General features: G+C 45.8%; 2 protein-coding genes across 4 annotated transcripts in view; both read left to right on the top strand.

The window, feature by feature from the left end:
• RFX8 (regulatory factor X8) overlaps window positions 1–6,489 on the top strand; it is a 72,279-nt gene extending 65,790 nt beyond the window's left edge. For both annotated transcript variants that reach the window (XM_082427090.1, XM_082427091.1), the window contains exon 15: window positions 1,098–6,489. In XM_082427090.1, coding sequence (XP_082283216.1) covers window positions 1,098–1,274 — 177 coding nt within the window. In that variant the 3' untranslated portion in view covers window positions 1,275–6,489. The remainder of the gene's footprint in view (window positions 1–1,097) is intronic.
• A 2,931-nt stretch (window positions 6,490–9,420) lies between these two features.
• CREG2 (cellular repressor of E1A stimulated genes 2) overlaps window positions 9,421–20,096 on the top strand; it is a 560,810-nt gene continuing 550,134 nt past the window's right edge. For both annotated transcript variants that reach the window (XM_082427214.1, XM_082427215.1), the window contains exons 1-2: window positions 9,421–11,321; window positions 13,534–13,703. In XM_082427214.1, the coding sequence (XP_082283340.1) occupies window positions 10,914–11,321; window positions 13,534–13,703 (578 nt within the window). In that variant the 5' untranslated portion in view covers window positions 9,421–10,913. The remainder of the gene's footprint in view (window positions 11,322–13,533; window positions 13,704–20,096) is intronic.

Below are 20,096 nucleotides of genomic sequence, written 5' to 3' on the forward strand. Positions count from 1 at the left end.
TCCATTCTAGCAATGCTCAAGACAGTAAGATGCCAAGACTTGTTTTAGAATAAAGGGAAAAATTACACTGATACTAAATAAAGGCTATGCTTCTTAAAAACCTACTACACAGTTTTCAGTTTAGGTCGTGTACTGAAGTATTAAAGCATGGCAAAAATATTTAAAAATAAGTGACTTCAGTTATAGGGTAAAGGTGGAGACAGTTTTTTTGAGAGAGAGAGGGAGAAGAAAAATATCTTTTCATTGGTTGGTGATGGTTATTGTTGAGTTTAGAGAGAATGGGTGAGAAATGTACTGTCATTAACCTCACGTTCAAAGTTATCTCGTGCACATCCTTGTCACAATATGTTAGCTTATGGGAAGGGGGGAGGCTATTGAAGAAGTCACACCAAGAAAATACATCTCCGCCGGTTTGAAAGTAATCATGTCGGAGGATTTGCCCATTTTCCGAGTACCCTTGGAGCTGAGGGTGGCATATTACCCTTGTTTCTCCTGCAGGAAGGCTGGCTCAGGCAACTAGATGACTGAGAGCTGGCACCTGTGCCAACATCAGACTCTGTGAATCTCTCATGTCAGTTACTACCCAGCAGAGTGTTAATTTAACCAATGACGGTTTTCACAGATTTCCCCCTTTATATACTGGTCTATTTGATGGGTGTTGCGGGGAGGGTCTATATGGGAACTTGAGCCAACTCTCTCGGCTCAGAACTGCCAAGAAAGCAGGGATCCGTGTCTGTCTGGAAGGCAGCCAAGGTGATGCACATTACTCCTGACTTTCGGAACCGACCTGGGCTCTCCGTGTCTTTAATGGCAGCGTTCTTTTGCTCTCTGGCCTCACAAACAACTACAGACCCCCATTCCTGTCCCTAAAGGGAGCCCGCTTGCTCCCACTCCCCCCGACCCCTGTCTCGTGCACCATCCCGGGTTTGAGATTCCTCACCAGCCCCTGAGCGCTCCCCAGAGAAATCAGGGTCCCCTGTAGTAGGTCCCAGGGTGGGACGAGTGTGGGGTAGAAGAATTCAAATGGTGGGTTCTGAAACAGGGAATAATGTAACTTCCTCTTCCCATCGTTTCTTTTCAACATTTTCCGCCTGCAGCTCATCCAGGTATTATTGGAAGATAAGGCCACTGAAAGCACCATCAGACTCAACCTTCCTCTGGAACGAGAAACCCTCATAACCCTGAAAGATGGACAAAAATTTGTGATTCACGTATCAGACGTATCCCAAAGCTCTGAGAATATTTATTTTAGGGACAGTAATGCTGACACCTAAGATTATTTATTTGACTAGGGCCTGAGAAAACATAGAGTTTTCATTCTTAAGATTACGGTAAATGCTAAAGCTTTTGTATTGATAAGAAAGAAGATTTTATGTACATGATAGAGGTAGCACTATCTCCTGTTTATATGTATTTCAAGGAGTTGGTTTTGATGAATCATATAAACTAATATGGAGAATACTTTTTGCCTCTGTTGCTTTGCTTTGGGGCTTTCCCAGTATTTCTATGGGGACTAAAGAGAAATTTGAGAAATCTTGTTGGTAGTGAAAACATGATCATTCTCCAGAGAAAGATAAAGTTTACAGAATAGCAGCTGGTACAAGCAGTCAAAGGCCCATCGTAATATTTTTCTTCCCCTTGGTAGTGCCCCAGTCAACATAGAATTTGAAGAAAGATCCCCTCAGGCAGTGAGCAAAAGGAAAAAACTCAGTTATTTGAGAGTACTGTTAGACTTAATAGTCCATTAAAGCGTCCCAACTTCGCTTGGTTCACATGGCACTTTTCTTAAAGTTATGTAGGATTATGAATCCAACAATGTCTGCAACAAATGAAGATGTCCCGCTGATGCTCTGTTCCCCTCTAGCAAAATCCTTAAAAAATCTTGAAACTAGGCATAGATCACTGTTGAACCAGATCCATTTTCATGTAACTGATTATGATATTTGGAAGAAATTTGACAATTCATGCTTAACACAGTTTCTGGTAGCAGTGGAAATAAGAGACTATTTTATTGATCTCCTGTTACATAAGAAATGAATTCAATTTCCTGTAATGCTTGGAAATTTTAAAGAAACGTCAGAACTCTTGTGTCACTAGATTCATTAAGGATTATTCTCCTTTATGGTTTAAAAAGTAATCATATTTCAGAGCCTTTACCACTCCCTTGAACATGCTATGTCATTTCTTAAGCCATCTGGGAGCAGTTATTTGTCAAAAAACAACTCAGAGACCTTCATTCCTTTGCTCACTGTTCAGTGACTTTGCATATCCTTTGTTTGTTCACATCTTAAGCAGACAGGTGATGGGCTGAGTCAAGGAACAAAGGCAACAACAAGATTTATGGGTCTGGAAACGGTGAATTTTACGTGCATAGTTTGGGGTAAAGTGATTCACTGAGAACTAGCAGAGAGCATTCTGTCTTTAAAAAGGCCATCCAGGTTATCAAAGAAAATAATTCCAATTGTCTATTTGTGGGGTTAGAAGTTAGGATGGGGGTAAGGGTGGGTAGTAACAGAGAGAAGAGGAAGGGGCTTCCGGGACCCTCATCTGTTCCAATTCTTGGTCTGGGGGTGGCCCTACAGCATGTTCATCTTGAAAACTGTGTTCCAAAGCTTAAAACTTGCTATGATTGTTTTTCTGCATATGTTATATATGACAATGTATTTTTTAAAAGAGAAGTCAGTGCACCCAGGGAGGGGGTGGGGAAGGAAGGACTGGGAGTTTGGGGTCAGCAGATGTAAGCTTTTATATAGAGGATGGATAAACAACAAGGTCCTGCTGTAGAGCACAGGGAACTCAATATCCTGTGATAACCATAATGGAAAAGACTATAAAAAGATATACATATGTATAACTGAGTCACTTCGCTGTACAGCAGAGATTGGCATGACATTGTAAATCAACTATACTTCAATTTAAAAAATTGAATTAAAAAAAAAAAAAAGTGCACACATCATGGGGGTAGTGCTGGAGGCTCCCGGTGGGAGCGAGGGTAAGAAGCACACAGGCGGGTTTGGGAAGCAGGCTCCGTGCAAGGAGAGACCTGCACCGGCCCCCCTGCCTGCCCGATGAGACGGAGAATCCAACCATCCACCTCCCTCACCGGGGTCTCCCGTCCGAGCACGGTTCCCAGCCGGGAGACGGCGAAAGCGTTCATCTTTCATGTAGTCTGACATCTCGATGATCACACAGGACTGGACACTTTCATTGCTGAACAGAGATGGTTCTTATGTTTGAAGGTAACTGGTGGTCTTCTACTAGTGCAAAGTGAGCGGGAACTCCCTAGCCCCTCCCCTGAACTTGGTTTTTCATCCGACAGCCGGCAATGATCCACAGAGCAGGTGGCAAGGCTTGTTTTCTGCTTGCGCCATCCATCAGCCCGCGATGGCGGGCGTGAGAAACTAATCCTCGATGCCTTATAAGAGCCACTGTGTATTTATTATTCCTCACCAGTCTGCAGGTGGCTTGGATGGTTCTGCTAATCTGGGCTGGACTTGGCGAACCTCAGCTGAGCTTGCTCGGCCATCCGCTGTCCCTGATGGGCTCGTGGGGGCCCGCAGGTCTAGGACGGTCTCCCCCCCTCGGACGACTGAGCTCCCCTGTTTGCTGCTCCCACGTCTCTCCAGCAGCCCAGCCCGGGCACGTTCTCATGGCAGAGCTGTGGGCCTAGAGGGCGGAAATGGAAACCCACAAGCAGGTTTTCACACATCTGTTGCCTCGGCGTGTTCCTGTCCCATTGGCCAAAGCAAAGTAGAGATGTCTCTAGAAAAGGGTGTGCACGTGGGGCAGGGTTGGGGGGGAGGGTGTGTGTCAAATAATCCACTTCAATCTACCTTATCAAGGTCAGCGCTATCTACTGTCCAAATCATTATCCCAGATGTCTGGTTAGGGAGACAGTCGTGCAGGGGAAATGACCTGCTCAAGGTCATCCGGGCAGCAGTGAGACCCTGATCCGCAGTACTGAGTCCACGGTCACCACCACGGCATCACCCACTGTGATATTATGACAGCGCTGCCCTCATGCCACCTAACCGGATAAGAAACACAAACATCTGTTCCTCAACGCTGCAGAGAGTCAAGAGTAGTTTCTGAAACAGTCATTTGAATAATAGGAATAATAGTGAGACCTTGTACAGATGGAAATCTCCCCAGGGCACATCCCTGGTTGTCCATGTGGTGCCCACAGCAAGAGAAGCACATCGCATTTTTCTTCACGTAGTAATAATAGCTACACCCACGTGGATCTTGGAGCATAAATTTTCACACATGATGATGACGAGTTGGAGGCCCACTAACATTCTGTCAGCAGAGTTTTCCAAAACCAGAAATTTGATCTAAAATGTACAGTGATGTGTTCCACAACTGTCATGCATTCTTTTACCAGGTACTTTTTAAACATGGGGGATCATCAGTGAACAAAAGAGGTATCTCCCTGCCCTTCGGGGGCGAAGAGGCTCAGAACCACCCTCCCCAAAATGTGCCACTTTGGCATGGGGACCCTGCAGGCTCCAGAGGAATATCTGCCCTTCTCTTGACTACCTAGAAGAATTTAAATTGGGGGTATTTTCCAGAGTGACTTACCAGCAATAAATTTTATCCGAGTGACCCATCTGTAGGGCAGGGCAAACATCTAATTACCAAACATCACCGAATCTTCTTATTGTCCTGAGAACTGCACCCCCCTTCAAAGCCCCAGGCCTCTTTCCCATTCCTTAGCTCAGGGTGGCATTCCTACCACGTTTTGCACTTCTGTTTGAACCTCTCATGCATGTGGGGTTCCCATACATACAAAATTAAATTTGTTTTTCTCCTGTTACTCTGTCTCATGTTGATTTGGTTATTAGACCAACCAAAAGACCTTTGAAAGGTAGAGGAAAATTCTTTTCTCCCCAGCAGGAGCTTATTATATTCCTGGTGTGAAAAGACTGGCAATGAACTAATCAACAAAATAAAGCCTGATATCTTAGGTGGTGATAAGTGTAACAGTAAATATTAACACACAATAAAGAAGAGAGTGATAAAATCAGGTCATTCGTAGAGAAGTGGATGGACCTAGAGACTGTCATACAGAGTGAAGTCAGAAAGAGAAAAACAAATATCGTATATTAATGCATATATGTGGAATCTGAAAAAATTGGTACAGACGATCTTATTCACAAAGCAGAAATAGAGACACAGACGTAGAGAACAAATGTATGGATACCAAGGAGAAGGGGGGGGGTGGGATGAATTGGGATTGACATATATGCACTATTGATACTACGTATAAAATAGATAACTAATGAGAACCTACTGTATAGCACAGGGAACTCTACTCAATGCTCTGTGGTGACCTACATGGGAAGGAAATCCAAAAAAAGAGGGGATATATGTATACGTATAGCTGATTCACTTTGCTGTACAGCAGAAACTAACAAAATGTTGTAAAGCAACTTTACTCCAATAAAAATTAAAAAGGAAAGAACAGCATTAATAGCCAAAAAAAAAAAAAAAGAGAGAGAGTGACAAGGTTGGCAATGTTACTTCTTACAAGATTTACAAGCAAGATGTAATTTGAAAAGAGATCCAAAGAAAGTAGGAAGAAGGAGAGGTGTGAGAGTCTTCTAGAAGGGAGGGAGAATGAATCAGAGATGTGAAGTAGCCCCTGGGCTCCCTTGATGTTATTGGCCGTGAGTTTAAAATGATTAAGGAATTTAACATCATTATTGGTTTCCAGGAATGTGTCAAGCTAGTGTAGTTGGACCAACTCATCAGGTGAACACAATACTAGTTAGAAAAACTATAAAATATCTTAAAAGCATCAAAAAGCAGGCAAGGGACTTCCCTGTCAGTCCACTGTTTAGGACCCCTCGCTTCCACTGCAGGGGGTACGGGTTCGATCCCTGGTGGGGGAACTGAGATCCCGCAGCCAAAAAACGGCCAAAAAACCAAAACATAAAAACAAAACAAGCAATATTGTAACAAATTCAATACAGACTTTAAAAATTGGTCCCCATCAAAGAAAAAACCTTTAAAACAATACAAATAAAAAACATAAACACCAAGGCGATGTTTTGCAATCCACACAACTTGGATGACCTCTTAGGGTAAAGAGGGCAGTCATCAAATATCACACCTGCCCAGGGTGGGGAGTCCAGTGGCACAGCTCACAAACCAGAACATCCAAAGGGCTACACGCTGCAGGCAGGGGTGAGTCAGAAGTAAGGCTGCCCTCCTGACCCCTCCTGCCTGCCTCCACCCACCCAGGAAACAACAAAGAAACACGCTGAGTATCTCAGGGTGGGGAAAGCTGTCCTGAGAAATTGTAAACAAGAGCTTGCCCCAGATCAGATTTTAAAAACATTTTTTTTGGAGATATACATACCAGAAATTTTTCTCATTTAAAGTGTACAATTTGTTGATGAAAAAATTAATCAATAGTCCATCTCAGAAAGGAAAATTTTTATTTGAGCCAACCTGAGGATTATTCAGAAAGCTCTGAGAACAGTTACACCTTGACCTGTCAGAGGTCAAAGCATAGTTATATAAGTTTTTGAGACAAAAGGTTATACGTCAAATGGCATATTACTGACAGTTTACAGGATCCAGATCTACATGTACAAAGTGAAGAGTGGGTCATGGGTCCTCCTGGCCCCATACAAGATTAAGAAGGAAGGTTATCTCCTAAGGAGATCTGGTTAATGCAGATACACAGTATACACTATAGAGAAGGCAAACAGGCAAAGACAAATTTTATAATTAAATGTTCTTGGCTTGCCATAAAACGTGAATTTTATTTCATCAAATTCAATGATTTTAGCATATCTAGAGAGCTGTGCAACCACGACCTTGATCTAATTTTAGAACATTTTCATCACCTCAGAGAATCCCCACACACATTCACATTCATTATCTTTTCCCCTTTTTCCTGGCCCCCAGAAACACTCCTTTTATTGAAATGATATTCCATCGTATGGATACGCCACATTTTATTTATCCATTCATCATCTGATGGACACCCAGGTGGTTTTCACTTAATAGAAAACATGAATAAGTTCATTCCCATTTGAATAATGCCTCTGTAAACATTTGTGTACAAGTTTTTGTGTGGACATATGTTTTCATTTCTCTTAGGTATATACACGGAGGAGTGGGAGAGAGGGATAAATTAGGAGTTTGGGATTGACATATACACACGACTATATTTCAAATAGATAACCAACAAGGACCTACTGTATAGCACAGGGAATTCTGCTCAGTATTGTGTAATGACCTAACTGGGAAAAGAATTTGAAAAAGAATAGGTATATGTATATGTATACCTGAATCACTATGCTGTACACCTGAAACTAAGACAACTTTTTAAATCAACTCTACTCCAGTATAAAATAAAAAATTTTTAAGTTGTTTAGAATTATCTGAAAAAAATTTTTTTCAGAATAAATTGGATGTCCTAACAACTTCTAGTGACGACTTATGAGGATTTGTTTTTAATTTTGTTTCTAATCATTATTCACTCAGAGAGACCTGTGTACCCTCTACCCAGTTTCCCCTAATACTTACATCTTAAACAACTGGATTGTAACATCAAAAGCAGGAATTTGCCATTGATGCAATGTACGTGTAGAGTTCTAGCACTTTCTATGACCTGTGGGTTCATGTAACCACCACCACAGTCAAGATACAGAACTGTTGATCACCACAGAGATCTCCCTCATGCTACCGCTTTATATAGCCACACACCATCACTAACCCTCAGCGACAACTAATGTCTTCCACCCCTATAACGTTGTCATTTTGTGAATGTTGTATAAATGAAATCATACACTGTGTAACCTTTGAGACTAGCTTTTTTTTCTCAGCAGGGTTCTCTTAAGATCCACCCAAGTTGTTGCATTTATTAATAGTTTGTTTCTTTTTAGTGCTGAGGGGTATTCCATGGTATGGATACACTGCTGTTTGTTTATTCACATATTGAGGGACATTCGGGTTGTTTCCAGTTTGGGCCTATTATGAATAAAGCTGCTATGAACAATGGTGTATACAGGTTTTTGTGGGGAACATATGTTTTTATTTCTCAGGGATAAATGCCCAGGAGTGCAATTGCTGGGAAGTATGGTAAATGTACATTTAGGTCTTTCTTTAACTGCCATCATTTTTCTTTTTGATGCCTAAATGATTCCATCTTTTCCCAGTGGAGGACCTTTCAAGTTGCTTCTTTTGACATGTTTCATTGGTCTTTTCTAGCTGCTGCTGCTTTTTTTGACTCGAGAAGACATCCCAGGCTCCTCTTGTACATTTCCAGCCCCAAACTTTAAATGGTGCTTTGTTACCTTTGACCATGTGCCTCTCATTGTCCTTGACAAAGTATTTGTTAATGGGAAGTGGTAGATAAGCAGCAGATATGCAATCCATTTTCTCCCATTACAAGTCAAATCTGCTTGTAAATATACCAAGGACCAATTTCCTGCAGCCAAACCTCATAGTATTTGCCAGGGGGGGGAGACCTTTTCTATAACAGCACATACACGGTGGTTCAGGACTGCTTACAATAAACAAATCTGAAATCTATGGGAAATGTTACCAAGCCAAGCAACTGAGCCCCAATTCAAAATAGCTCCTTCTTTGTGAAATCACCCCATGCATCATTTAGAGACCTCCTGAAGTACTCATACACTGCTAGTAGAACTATAAAACGGTCAAAAATCATTTTGGAAAACAGTTTGACAGTGTTTTCATCTGCTTGGGCTGTCATAACAAAATATCGTAAACTGGGTGGCTTAAAAAAATAGACATTTATTCCCCACGGTTCTGGAGGCTAGAAGTCCAAGATCAAGGTGCCAGGTGACGGGTTCCTGGTGAGAGCTCTCCTCCTGCTTGCAGACACCTGCCTTCTTGCTGTGTCCTTACATGGGCTTTCCTTGGAGCAGAAACACAGTGGGGAGGGGGGCGCGGGGACTCTCCCTTTTCTCATAAGGCCATTAATCCCCTCATGACCTAATCTAACCCTACTTACCTTCCAAAAGCCCCATCTCCAAATACTGTCACATTAGGGGTTAGAAGTTCAACATATGAATTTGGGGGGCACAAACATTCAGTCCATAACAGAAAGTTCTACATAAAGTTAAACATATACCTACGCTATGACCCAATGATTTTATTCCTAGGTATTTACCCAAAGGGAAGAAAACATACATTCACAAAAAGACTTGTAGAAGGATATTTATAGCAATTTTATTCCTAACAGATAACACCTGAAAACAATACTAATAACCATCATTAGGATAATGGATAAGCTAATTTCAGTAGGTTTATTGTATTCATCTGCTTGGGCTGCCATAACAATAAACTACAGATCTGGTGGCTTAAACAGCAGAAATTTATTTTCTCATAGTTCTAGAGGCTGGGGAGTCCAAGATCAAGGTTCCAGCTGATCCAGTTTCTGGTGAGGGCGCTCAAACCTGACATCTCGAAGGCCTGAGAACCAGGGGGACCAATGCAGTGAGTCCCAGCCTGAGTCCAAAGGCTCCAGAACCAGGAGTGTCGATGTGCAAGGGCAGCAGAACAAGGATGTCCCGCTTAGGCAGAGAGCAAACTGGTCCTTGCTCTGCCTTTCTGTCCCATTCAGGCCTTCATTGGATTGGATGACGCCCACTGCATTGGTGAGGGTGATGTTTACTCAATCTGATGCAAACGCTAATCTCTCCCAGAAACACAGACACGCCCAGAAATAACGTTTTCCCAGCTATCTGGGCATCCCTTAGCCCAGTCAAGTTAACACATGAAATTGTGGAGAGTGGCCTTCAGAATCATTCACTTGTGACTTGGAAGTGGGGGGTATTTATCCTCTGGCTTTTGTACCCATTCGCCAAAAGTCGTGGCAATGGGGGGATTAATGTTCTGCACTCGTGGGTTTTCACATTGCTCAGTGGAACCCTACCTATGTCCCACGTGGCAGTTGGCACAGAGGCCCTGAGGCAGAAAGCAAGGGACATGCAGATTGGTGAGGTAACCTGCTGCTGTCTGTACCACCACTAGTTCGTTACCACAGCGACAACAGGAGAAAACAGAGGAGCCCAGAGAAGTGAGACAGAGCATAAAAGATACCAACACATCAGAATACAAGACTGTTCATAAAACTTTATTATTGGAAACAAGCCAACTTCCCATCAATAAGAGAATGTGTTTAAGGGTGGTGCATTTCATACAATCCTCTGCCACACCGTCCCGGCCACATTCTCCCTGGGTACTGCTGACTCCACTTTATTTCAGTGTATGCGTAGTGAGTAATTTGATTCTGCTTTTAGATTAACTGGAAGCAATGCCCTCCTGTCACAGCGAAGTGTAAGGTGGTCACGGTCCTTACGGAGCAAGAGGATGGGCTTTGGCCTCAGACGGACTTGGTGCTAATCTTCATCATTCGCTCGGCTTCCTCTCCCATAAAATGATAACCATCCCTACCTTGTGCCTGTTTCACAGCACATAACGCTTACTCCGCACCACACACTGTTCTAAGCCTCTCCAAATATTAACCCGTTCCATCCTCCCATCCCTCACTCCCATGATGTAAATACTGTTTTCTGCGTTTCCTAATGAAGGAACCGGGCACAGAGAGCCTACGTGACTCGGCAGGGCCACACAGCTGGTGAGTGGAGGAGTGCGCTGAGCCGGGATTTGAACGCCCCCCCGTCTGGCTGCAGAACCCGCGCCATCCAGCGGGAAAGAAGCGCAACCCCGGCCCCGGCGCGCAGGGAGGACTGCGCACCGGGTCTGCAGCGCGTGCGGAGCCCCACCTCCCCACGCGGCGTACGGCTGCTAGGGCGGCCCCGGGCCCCACGCCCCCGGGCGCCTGCGGCGGGGGCAGCGGGTCCTTCTCCGCGTCCGCCGTCGGGGGGCGCTGCCCGCGGTCCCCGGGGCCGGGCGCGCCCCGCAAGATGTCCGGGCGCCGCGGCCGGCAGCCCGGGCCGCGCCTGTCCTGGCTACTGTGCTGCAGCGCCCTGCTGTCCCGGGCCGCGGGCTACGTGCTCGTGAGCTCCGTGTCCTGGGCCGTCACCAACGAGGTGGACGAGGAGCTAGACAGCGCCTCCACCGAGGAGGCGCTGCCCGCGCTGCTGGAAGACTCGGGCAGCATCTGGCAGCGGAGCTTCCCGGCCTCGGCGCACGAGGAGGACGCTCACCTGCCGCCCCCGGACGGCACCGCCCGCGCCAGGCCGTCCCCCGCGCCGCCCGGGATGTTCTCCTACCGGCGCGAGGGCGGCGCGAGGCTGCGCCCGGGCACCGCCCGCTTCCTGGCCCACGCCAGCGCCTGGGGCTGTCTGGCCACTGTGTCCGCCCACGAGAAGGTAAGCCACCCGGCGGGAGCGGCGTGCAGGGGACGGGGAGAGCCTGGGGCCACTCCCGCGCTCGGATCCAGGTCTAGCAGACGTGCGCTGGGGGCTGGATCGGCGTGGACAGCGTGTAATTAATGCAGCCAGATTGTGCTTCGGTTACCCTGGCACCCTGGCAAAGGCAGGAGTGGGGGGTGGTGCTGGGGGAGGGGACGACAAGCAGGCTTCCTGCCAGGTGGACGGGGACCGAAGCGCAGTCGAGAAGCGAGAAGCGCAGTCTTGAAATGGCCAAAGAGGCGTGCAAATAACCAGCGCCCGACCAGAGACCTGGACAAAAAAGCCAGAGCCACCTTTGGCATCACCGAGTAGCGCGTCCAGCCCCTGCCCGCCCATAGACCAGAGCTGCCCCATCACCTACTGACCCCGAACCCAAGTGGGGACCGGGGCTTTGGTGGAAACTTGCATTTTAAAAAATGGAATTCGAGAACTGTTCTGGAAAGGAGATTTATTGTGCGAAGCGTGTAAATGTTGGAGTGACAGCGCTGTCCTCAGCTGCAGCTTTCATCGTTCGTTTCACAGATGTTTTACTCACCTGTTAGACATGATTCCACGTGAAGTGGAAATGCCGTGGATACATGGTGAGGATGTAACATCCATACGTATACACCCTCCAGAAAGCTTTTAGGGATGTTAAGGTAGATGTAAGGGTTTTATTACAGGGCAGTAATTTGAATTCCTATTTACTTCATGCAAAAAAAAAAAATACTGTTTTATGGAGTGTGTAAGTCATTGGCCAGGGGGAAGGTTCTGGGCCCAGCTCTGGGTCTCACCAGCTCTGAGACTGAGGCCAAGTCAATGGGTTCTCCACTTTGCTTTCCTCATCTATGAAATTAAGTGGTGGACTAGGTAGTTTTGAAGGTCCTTTTTTGCTCTGAAAAAAAAAAAAATCTAAATGACAACTTTATTTTGATGAGAAATGATCTTAAGCTCTTTCACAGCTTCCTAATAGTTCTTCACAGCTATATCTTATGTTCCTAAGACATACCTTCAGAAGATATGAAGCTTAAATATGAAGCTGATCTTGGTTTAAAACACAGATCACTTCAAGCAATTAAAACTCTAGTGCCAATGTAGTCAAGGTATTATGACTTTCAACATCCCTTTTCTTAGCTTTGTTTGTAGTTCCCTTTTCCAGTATTGACGTATACTCCAAATGCAATAAATTCAGAGAACATTTACTACGTGCCTGGCATGTGTGCAAAGCATGACTCTACTCGGTTTGTGAGTGACCAGCTGAAAAACAGGATCTGGGAATGACATATTAGCATTTTGTAGGATTTCTTAACATTGGGTTTTCTTAAAAAATTAAAGCCACCCCTATCACAATTCTACACACTGTTGTCATGCAACACTTCAAAGACAAAGACAGCCCCTGAGTTCTGAGCTAAGTAACAGTGAGGAACGCTCTGTGAAGGGTAAAGGTCATGATGCTGGACCCAGCAGGGCTTGGGAAAAAACCTAAGAAATATTTGTGTACGTGTCTGAGAATTTCATCTGCTCTACTGGATGATCGTGAGCAAAAAATTGGTTTAGCATGTTTATGTGTCTTCCTTGAAGCTAGAAGGGTAAGAAAGCAAATTCCCGTAAGTTGCTGAGTTATACTATTAAAATATTATTGATTACAATTTAAAAATGTGGCTAATAAGTGAGAGAGTGGTGTGACCCTAAAGGAAACAAAAACAGAAAGTTCCTGGAGTCCAAAGACCAGGTAAGATGTTAGGTTAAGACTTAAGATTCTATCCCCAAAGTTGCCAAAAATATGGAGGAGGTGGTGAAGGCAGTGGGGCTCCCAAGGGCTAGCTTGTGAGAAAGGTTTTCGTGACCCTCTACCCTTCCATGATTTTCATTGCCTTTCCCCCAAATAACTTTCAGTTTAATAGAGTGTGTTTGCTATGTACCTGCAGCTTCAAGAATAATCCCCTAACCGCCCCTCCTCTACAGATGCCACTGCTAAGCTCCTCTATAGACATTCTGGAGCCATCACTGGGTGAACTGGGCAGGTTGGGAACCACTTCGCTTTGATTCATGACCTGTCAAAACCACGGGGACGCCATGCTGCCTTCGCGCCCCCAATGCTATATTTCCTGGTTAGAGACACAGACTAAGGTCCCAGCTCAAGTCAATCCACAACCCTGCATTGAAAAGGCCTTTTTTTGGTGTTTGTTAGATCCCAGGACTGCCGTTTGGGAACTGCCTGCCGGTCAGTGACGGCCCCTTCGACAACAGCACGGGGGTTCCCTTCTTCTATGTGACACCCAAGGACCTCCTGGTGGCTGATCTGAGGAAGAACCCCACGGCCTCCCTCCTGCTGCCGGAATCCGAAGGAGAGTTCTGCAGGTAGGCAAGGGCCCGGCCTCCCCGATCCAGGTCCTCTGCACAAGGCAGGGAGTCTGTGGCTTTAACGGGGCCCTGAGATGCAAAGCAGTGTCTTTGCCACTTGGCCGGGGGGCAGGTTCTGGGCCTGGCTCTGGGTCTCACCAGCTCCGAGACTGTGGTCAAGTCACTGGGTTCTCCACATTGCTTTCCTCATCTATGAAATTAAGTGTTGGACTAGGTAGTTTTGAAGGTTCTTTTTTGCTTTGAAAAAAATTATTGAAATCATGACTTTATTCTGATGATGGCAGTGATCTTAACCTCTTAATGTGATTTCCAAATGGTTTTTTTGGTTTGTTTGTTTGTTTTTTAAAGTATGAGGCCTAGAACTCTTTTTTTTTTTTTTTTTAATTTATATTTTGGCTGTGTTGGGTCTTCGTTTCTGTGCGAGGGCTTTCTCTAGTTGCGGCAAGTGGGGGCCACTCTTCATCGCGGTGCGCGGGCCTCTCACTATCACGGCCTCTCTTGTTGGGAGCACAGGCTCCAGACACGCAGGCTCAGTAGTTGTGGCTCACGGGCCCAGTTGCTCCGCGGCATGTGGGATCTTCCCAGACCAGGGCTCGAACCCGAGTCCCCTGCATTGGCAGGCAGATTCTCAACCACTGCGCCACCAGGGAAGCCCCAAATGGTTTTTCACAGTTATATCTTAGGCTCCTAAGACACATCTCCAGAAGATACAAAACTTAAATATGAAGCTGATCTTGGTTTAGAATACAAGTCATTTCAAACAATTAAAAACCTAGAGCCAATGTGTTCCAGATACATTGGCAACGTATGTTGTAGAAATGTATTTTCACGTGGAAAGAGTATATATAGCCGTGGAATCAGATCAATAGAATTCTACCACTCACCAAGCTGTGTGATTTGGCGCAAGTTATTGAACCTTTGGGAGCCTCAGTTTCCTCATCTGTAAAATGGGAATAGCAGTTTCTACCTCCTAGGGTGATGGGGAGAGTTGGAAAGATTTGCAGCGTCTTGCACAGCACCGGGTGGGTAAATGGCAGCTCTCTTTGTTGCGGCAAAGGCAGGGGTGGGGGAGGGGAGGGGAGTGAAGGAAGAGCCAGTGGTTTGTCTCCAAGGCACATGCAGCGTACGTAGAATCTACTTATTGTTTTTCAAATTAATTTCTACCTGCCCCAGTAAGGTGTGTGCAATAAAGACCCAGAGTCCCTTAAATCACTTTCTCAAAAACTCTCTAAAAGGAAGGACTGTTGGGCAAAAATGGAGTACTGTATCCAACACCTTTGTCCGAAATCAAAATGTGGAGCTTGAGGTCCAATCCTGCCACTGCCGTGTCTGCGCCGAGCTTGGGGAGGGCAGGGGGCGGGACGCACGTGGGAGGGCACCCCTGCAGGAGTAGCAGAGGCAGTGGGGGGCCTTGGGCAAGTCCCTTCACCTGTAATGTAGTGATGCTTTAAGAACTGGGATAAGACACCCCCAGCTCCAAAATGCTATGACTCTTTATGCAAAATATGAAAAACATATTAAGCAAACAAATGTGTCAGTTCTTTGAGGAGGGGAAGTGGTAATAATCAAAGCAACAATGCACCATGAAATGCAGCCTGGATAAGACCCTGTCGCTTACCCCTGGGAGCTGATGGGAGATCCACCCATCCGGGTGGAGGCAGTTCAGCTGACCCAGTGCCCTATCGGGGATGGCAGGAAGCCAGGAAAAGGAGTGCCTCCTTTTTTCATGGAATAGTCTCCTTGTTCTTGGCCAGTCAAGCTTGCTGTTACTAGAAGTATATTCCCAGATACCTTTCTAGACGTCTGAGGTGTTCCTCATTCAGGCAGCCTAAAAGCAGCCACTGTGCAGGGCACGTTGATCGCAGACCCCAGAGCACACCTGTCCCTGGAGGTGGGCACAGAACACAGAGCAGAGCATGTACCGCAGCACTCAGGTTGTGGAGGGAATTGTCTGCTGGAAGGTCCCAGGCAGCCGTCAGCAGGAGCTTGGGGCCATGAGAAATCCAGCTTAGAGAGGCCCTCTCCGGGGGCCGGGGTGGGAGATTCAGATCCATGAGAGCTGGGCACGCTTGCCTCCACGGCCTGGGGCCATGTGTGCAGACCCTCTTCACAGCAGGTCGCGCTTGGAGTTGCAGACCTCCGTGCAGCACACCAGGGTACCTGGGTGAGGCAGCTCACGGCCGGAGGGGACCACCCAGCCCCACCCCACCCCCCAGGGCCAAGGGCATCAGTATCCCAGACCCTTGTAACTCTGGCCTGGAGGAGGAGGGATGAGCCGCCACCCACTGGTACCCCTGTGTCTAAGCCCTCATGTGAAACTCTACTCCCGCGCACTGTGCCAGCTTCTGAAGTCTTAAAATATAATGTAAATAAATATCTACAAAATTAACTGTGGCCTCAGTAAGCATCACGCCTCGAAGCAGGGATTATCAGACAATGAGGCTTGTGGTCCCCCCGGGATCCACTACTTTCCAGGACCTGCTCCGGCCCAGGTGTGATTCATCTGCGTGAAGTTCACGTTCCAAATGTAGCATCACCCTGTAGGTTTTGCCTCCAGAATCTTGGTAGTGTTGAGCACAGAGACTTAACAAGTCAAAGGCGGGCAAAAAGCAGAGCCCTGAGTTGAACAACGCTCCTGGGGCCACGGGAGCCTAAAGAAGCATCAGGTGGAAAGGTCCGTGGCTAAGAACTTCCCTGACAAGCACCTGCGTGAAGTTCAAGGGGCCGCCTGCAAGGCTGCAGGAAGCTGCCCTCCTGCCTGATCCCGGCCTGCAGAGATTCCCACAGAGCAGGGAGATCCAGAAAAGCACCCGCTTCTCACGATGATGACGGTAAATCAAGGACACCTGATCCTTTGACCTTTGGCAAGCACGAGAATCGCCTCCGTTCTGCGAAGCAGGTGTTCTTGTGAACTGCAAACTTGCAGCAGCATTTTTACCATCAGATCTGGTGCATGCTGTGCGCTCATGTCCCTCTGCCTGTCTGTGCATTGGGGTGGAGGTGGATTTTCCCTAAGCGGGAAGACAAAGCCAGGACCAGGCCTGTCTACACGATGCATCCTGAGGCTGCTGGAGGCCTGGGGGGCCATGTTCGTCTGAGGAGCCCTCAGAGCCTGAACCATAAACCAAGGTCGGACAGAGAGGAAGCAGCGTGGCCACTAATGCTCCGAGAGGAGGCAAGAGGTGCCTTCCCAGCCGTTTCCTGCAGGGTCCACTGGGCATCTCAGCTGCAGGCCTGCCTCTTGCATCCATCAGGGTTAGCCCTGGTTCCTGCAGAGTCTGGACTGGGGCAGTCTGGTGAGCTCGGCCTCCACCGACAGGACATAGCTTGAGAAGGAAGCCGTCCAACAAACAGGAGCGAAGGTAAGTCTGATTCCACTGCAAGGGCAGGCTGAGCTGGCCCTCTGTACTTTAGAGCTCCATTGGGTGTACAGGACAATTGTATATATAATGTGTATGTGTTTAATAAGCAGATGGGTGGACAAGATAGAGAGAGAGAGGGAGAGAGAGATGGATGATGATAGATAGATAGATGTGTGTGTGTGGTTTCACATATTCAACTATTATCTATTCTGAGAACATACACTACAGTTGCCCCCAGCTGGTCTCCCCAGTTCACCCTCTCTCACCTTGATTTCATCCTCAATCCAATATCTGAAGTAATATTTCAAAACCCATATAAGACCCTGGGATTCCCCTGCTTAAACTCCTTCATTAGGAAAAATAGCAAAATCCTGAATATGGCCTAGGAGGCCCTGCCTGGAGGACACCTGCCTCCCTCTCAGAATAAATAATAGTGACTAATCCTTTGCTGATTGACTTAGTCTGTGATTTATACCCTAGTTTTATTAAGTGGAGAGGTTTAACCTGAAAACTTGTAATCTAAACTGATGTATGTGTCTGGCGTACAGCTAAGAAATGCTTTTTTAAAAAATTGAGATATAATTGATGTATACCGTTGGACATGGTGTTAATTTGATACATGTATGTATTGCAATATGGTTATCCCTGAAGTCTTAGCTAACATCTCTGTCACGTCACATAATTATCATTTCTTTTTTGTGGTGAGAACGTTTAAGATCTCGTCTTTTAGCAACTTTGAAGTTTATAATACAGTATTGGGGTTTTTTTTTGTTGTTTTTTAAAATTTTATTTTAACTTTATTTTTTTTGGCTGCATTGGGTCTTAGTTGCGGCACACGGGATCTTAGCTGCTGCGCTCGGGCTTCTCTGTAGTTGTGGTGTGCGGGTTTTCTCTTCTCTAGTTGAGGCACGTGAGCTCAATAGCTGTGACACTCGGGCTTAGTTGCCCAGCAGCATGTGGGATCTTAGTTCCTTGACCAGGGATCCAACCCACGTCCTCTGCATTGGAAGGCAGATTCTTTACCACTGGACCGCCAGGGAAGTCCCTGTAACACAGTACTGTTGAATATAATCACTATGTTGTGCATTAGATCTCCAGGACTTATTCGTCTTCTAACTGCAAGTTTGTGCATTTTGACCAACATCTCCCCAGCTCCCGAACCCCCAGGCCCTGGTAACCACCATTAAATCTCTGTTTCTATGAGTTTGGCTTTTTTAGATTCCACATATAAGGGATATCATGCAGTATTTGTCTTTGTCTGATTTATCTCAGCATAATGCCCTCAAAGTCCATCCATGTCGTTGCAAATGGCATTATTTCACCCTTTCTTATGCCTGAGTAGTATTCAATGGTATATATAGGTACCACATCATCTTTATCCATTCATCTGTTGATGGACATTTAGGTTGTTTCCACATCTAGGCTATTGTAAATAGTGCTGCTATGAACATAGGGGTGCATGTATCTTTTCGAGTTAGAATTTTCATCTTTTCTGGATATGTGCCCAGGAGTGGGATTGCTGGATCATATGATAGTTCTATTTTTAGTTTTTTAAGGAACCTCCATACTGTTCTCCATAGTGGCTGCACCAATTTACATTCCCACCAACAGTGTAGGAAGGTTCCCTTTTCTCCACACCCTCTCCAGCATTTATTCCTTGTAGACATTTTGATGATGGCCATTCTGACCAGTGTGAGGTGATACCTCATTGCAGTTTTGATTTGCATTTCTCTAGTAATTAGCGATGTTGAGCATCTTTTCATGTACCTGTTGGCCATATGTATGTCTTCTTTGGAGAAATGTCTATTTAGGTCTTCTGCCCATTTTTTGATTGGGTTGTTTGTTCTTTTGATATTGAGTTGTATGAGCTGTTTGTATATTTTGGATATTAACCCCTTGTCGGTCGCATCATTTGCAAATATTTTCTCCCAGTCCATAGGTTGTCTTTTTGTTTTGTTGATTGTTTCCTTTGCTGTACAAAAGCTTTTAAGTTTGATTACGTCCCATTTGTTTATGTTTGCTTTTATTTCTTTTGCCTTTGGAGACTGATCTAAGAAAATATTCCTATGATTTATGTCCGAGAATGCTTTACCTATGTTCTCTTCTAGGAGTTTTATGGTGTCATGGCTTATATTTAGGTCTTTAAACCATTCTGAGTTTATTTTTGTGTGTGGTGTGTGCGGGTGTTCTAACTCCATTGACTTATGTGTAGCTGTCCAGCTTTTCCCAACATCATTTGTTGAAGAGACTGTCTTTCCTCCATTGTTATTCTTGCCTTCTTTGTCGAAGGTTAATTGACCATAGGTGTGTGGGTTTATTTCTGGGCTCTCGATTCTGTTCCATTGATCTACTTGTCCATTTTTGGGGGGCACAGTCATCTTGACTCCCATCTCAGGACATATTGAATTAGGTGCTATTACCCTGTCCTTCTTCCTGGAGGAGAAAATTTGGAAAATGAATCAGACAGGATGATAAGTAGACAATGACTGTCAGTACTGAAAAAGACAGAGTAACCAAAGAAAGTTTCTGGAGTATCTTACCTATTCAGCAGCTCGCTTTGTGCTGGAGAGGGAAGGGGAAATCTGCGGGCCTTCTGGCTTCATGGTTAGCTGGAGTCAAGGTAGTCCGAGAGTGGAGAAGACACAGTAAGTGAGAACAGCGTCTAGATTGCTACAGGGAGGCTATAAAGAGCAAACTCTCACAAATTAGAGTAGTGGAGTGACTTTCAATTCCATGGATACAGAGTGAGGGTGACATACCATAATGATCTGGACAGCCTTGCCCCTCCCCCAGCCCAAAGATGAGAACCACTTGGGGGGACAAGGCTTCACAGTTTGAAGGAGCTCCGAGGTGAGTTCTGACACTGCTTTAGGTTAGTTAGGACGTGGGGTGGGTCTGATATGCATTTCTTGGGTTTCCAGTGAAGGCCTGCTGAGAACCACGGTCCAGCCCCCCGGATGACTCACATCATTTATAAAACAAAGTCAAGATTACAGTCTGAGAATGGTAGGAAGGGAAGTGGCTTTTC

Source organism: Balaenoptera physalus, assembly GCF_965194825.1.
Source record: "Balaenoptera physalus genome assembly, chromosome: 15".
Taxonomy (NCBI): Eukaryota; Metazoa; Chordata; class Mammalia; order Artiodactyla; family Balaenopteridae; genus Balaenoptera; species Balaenoptera physalus.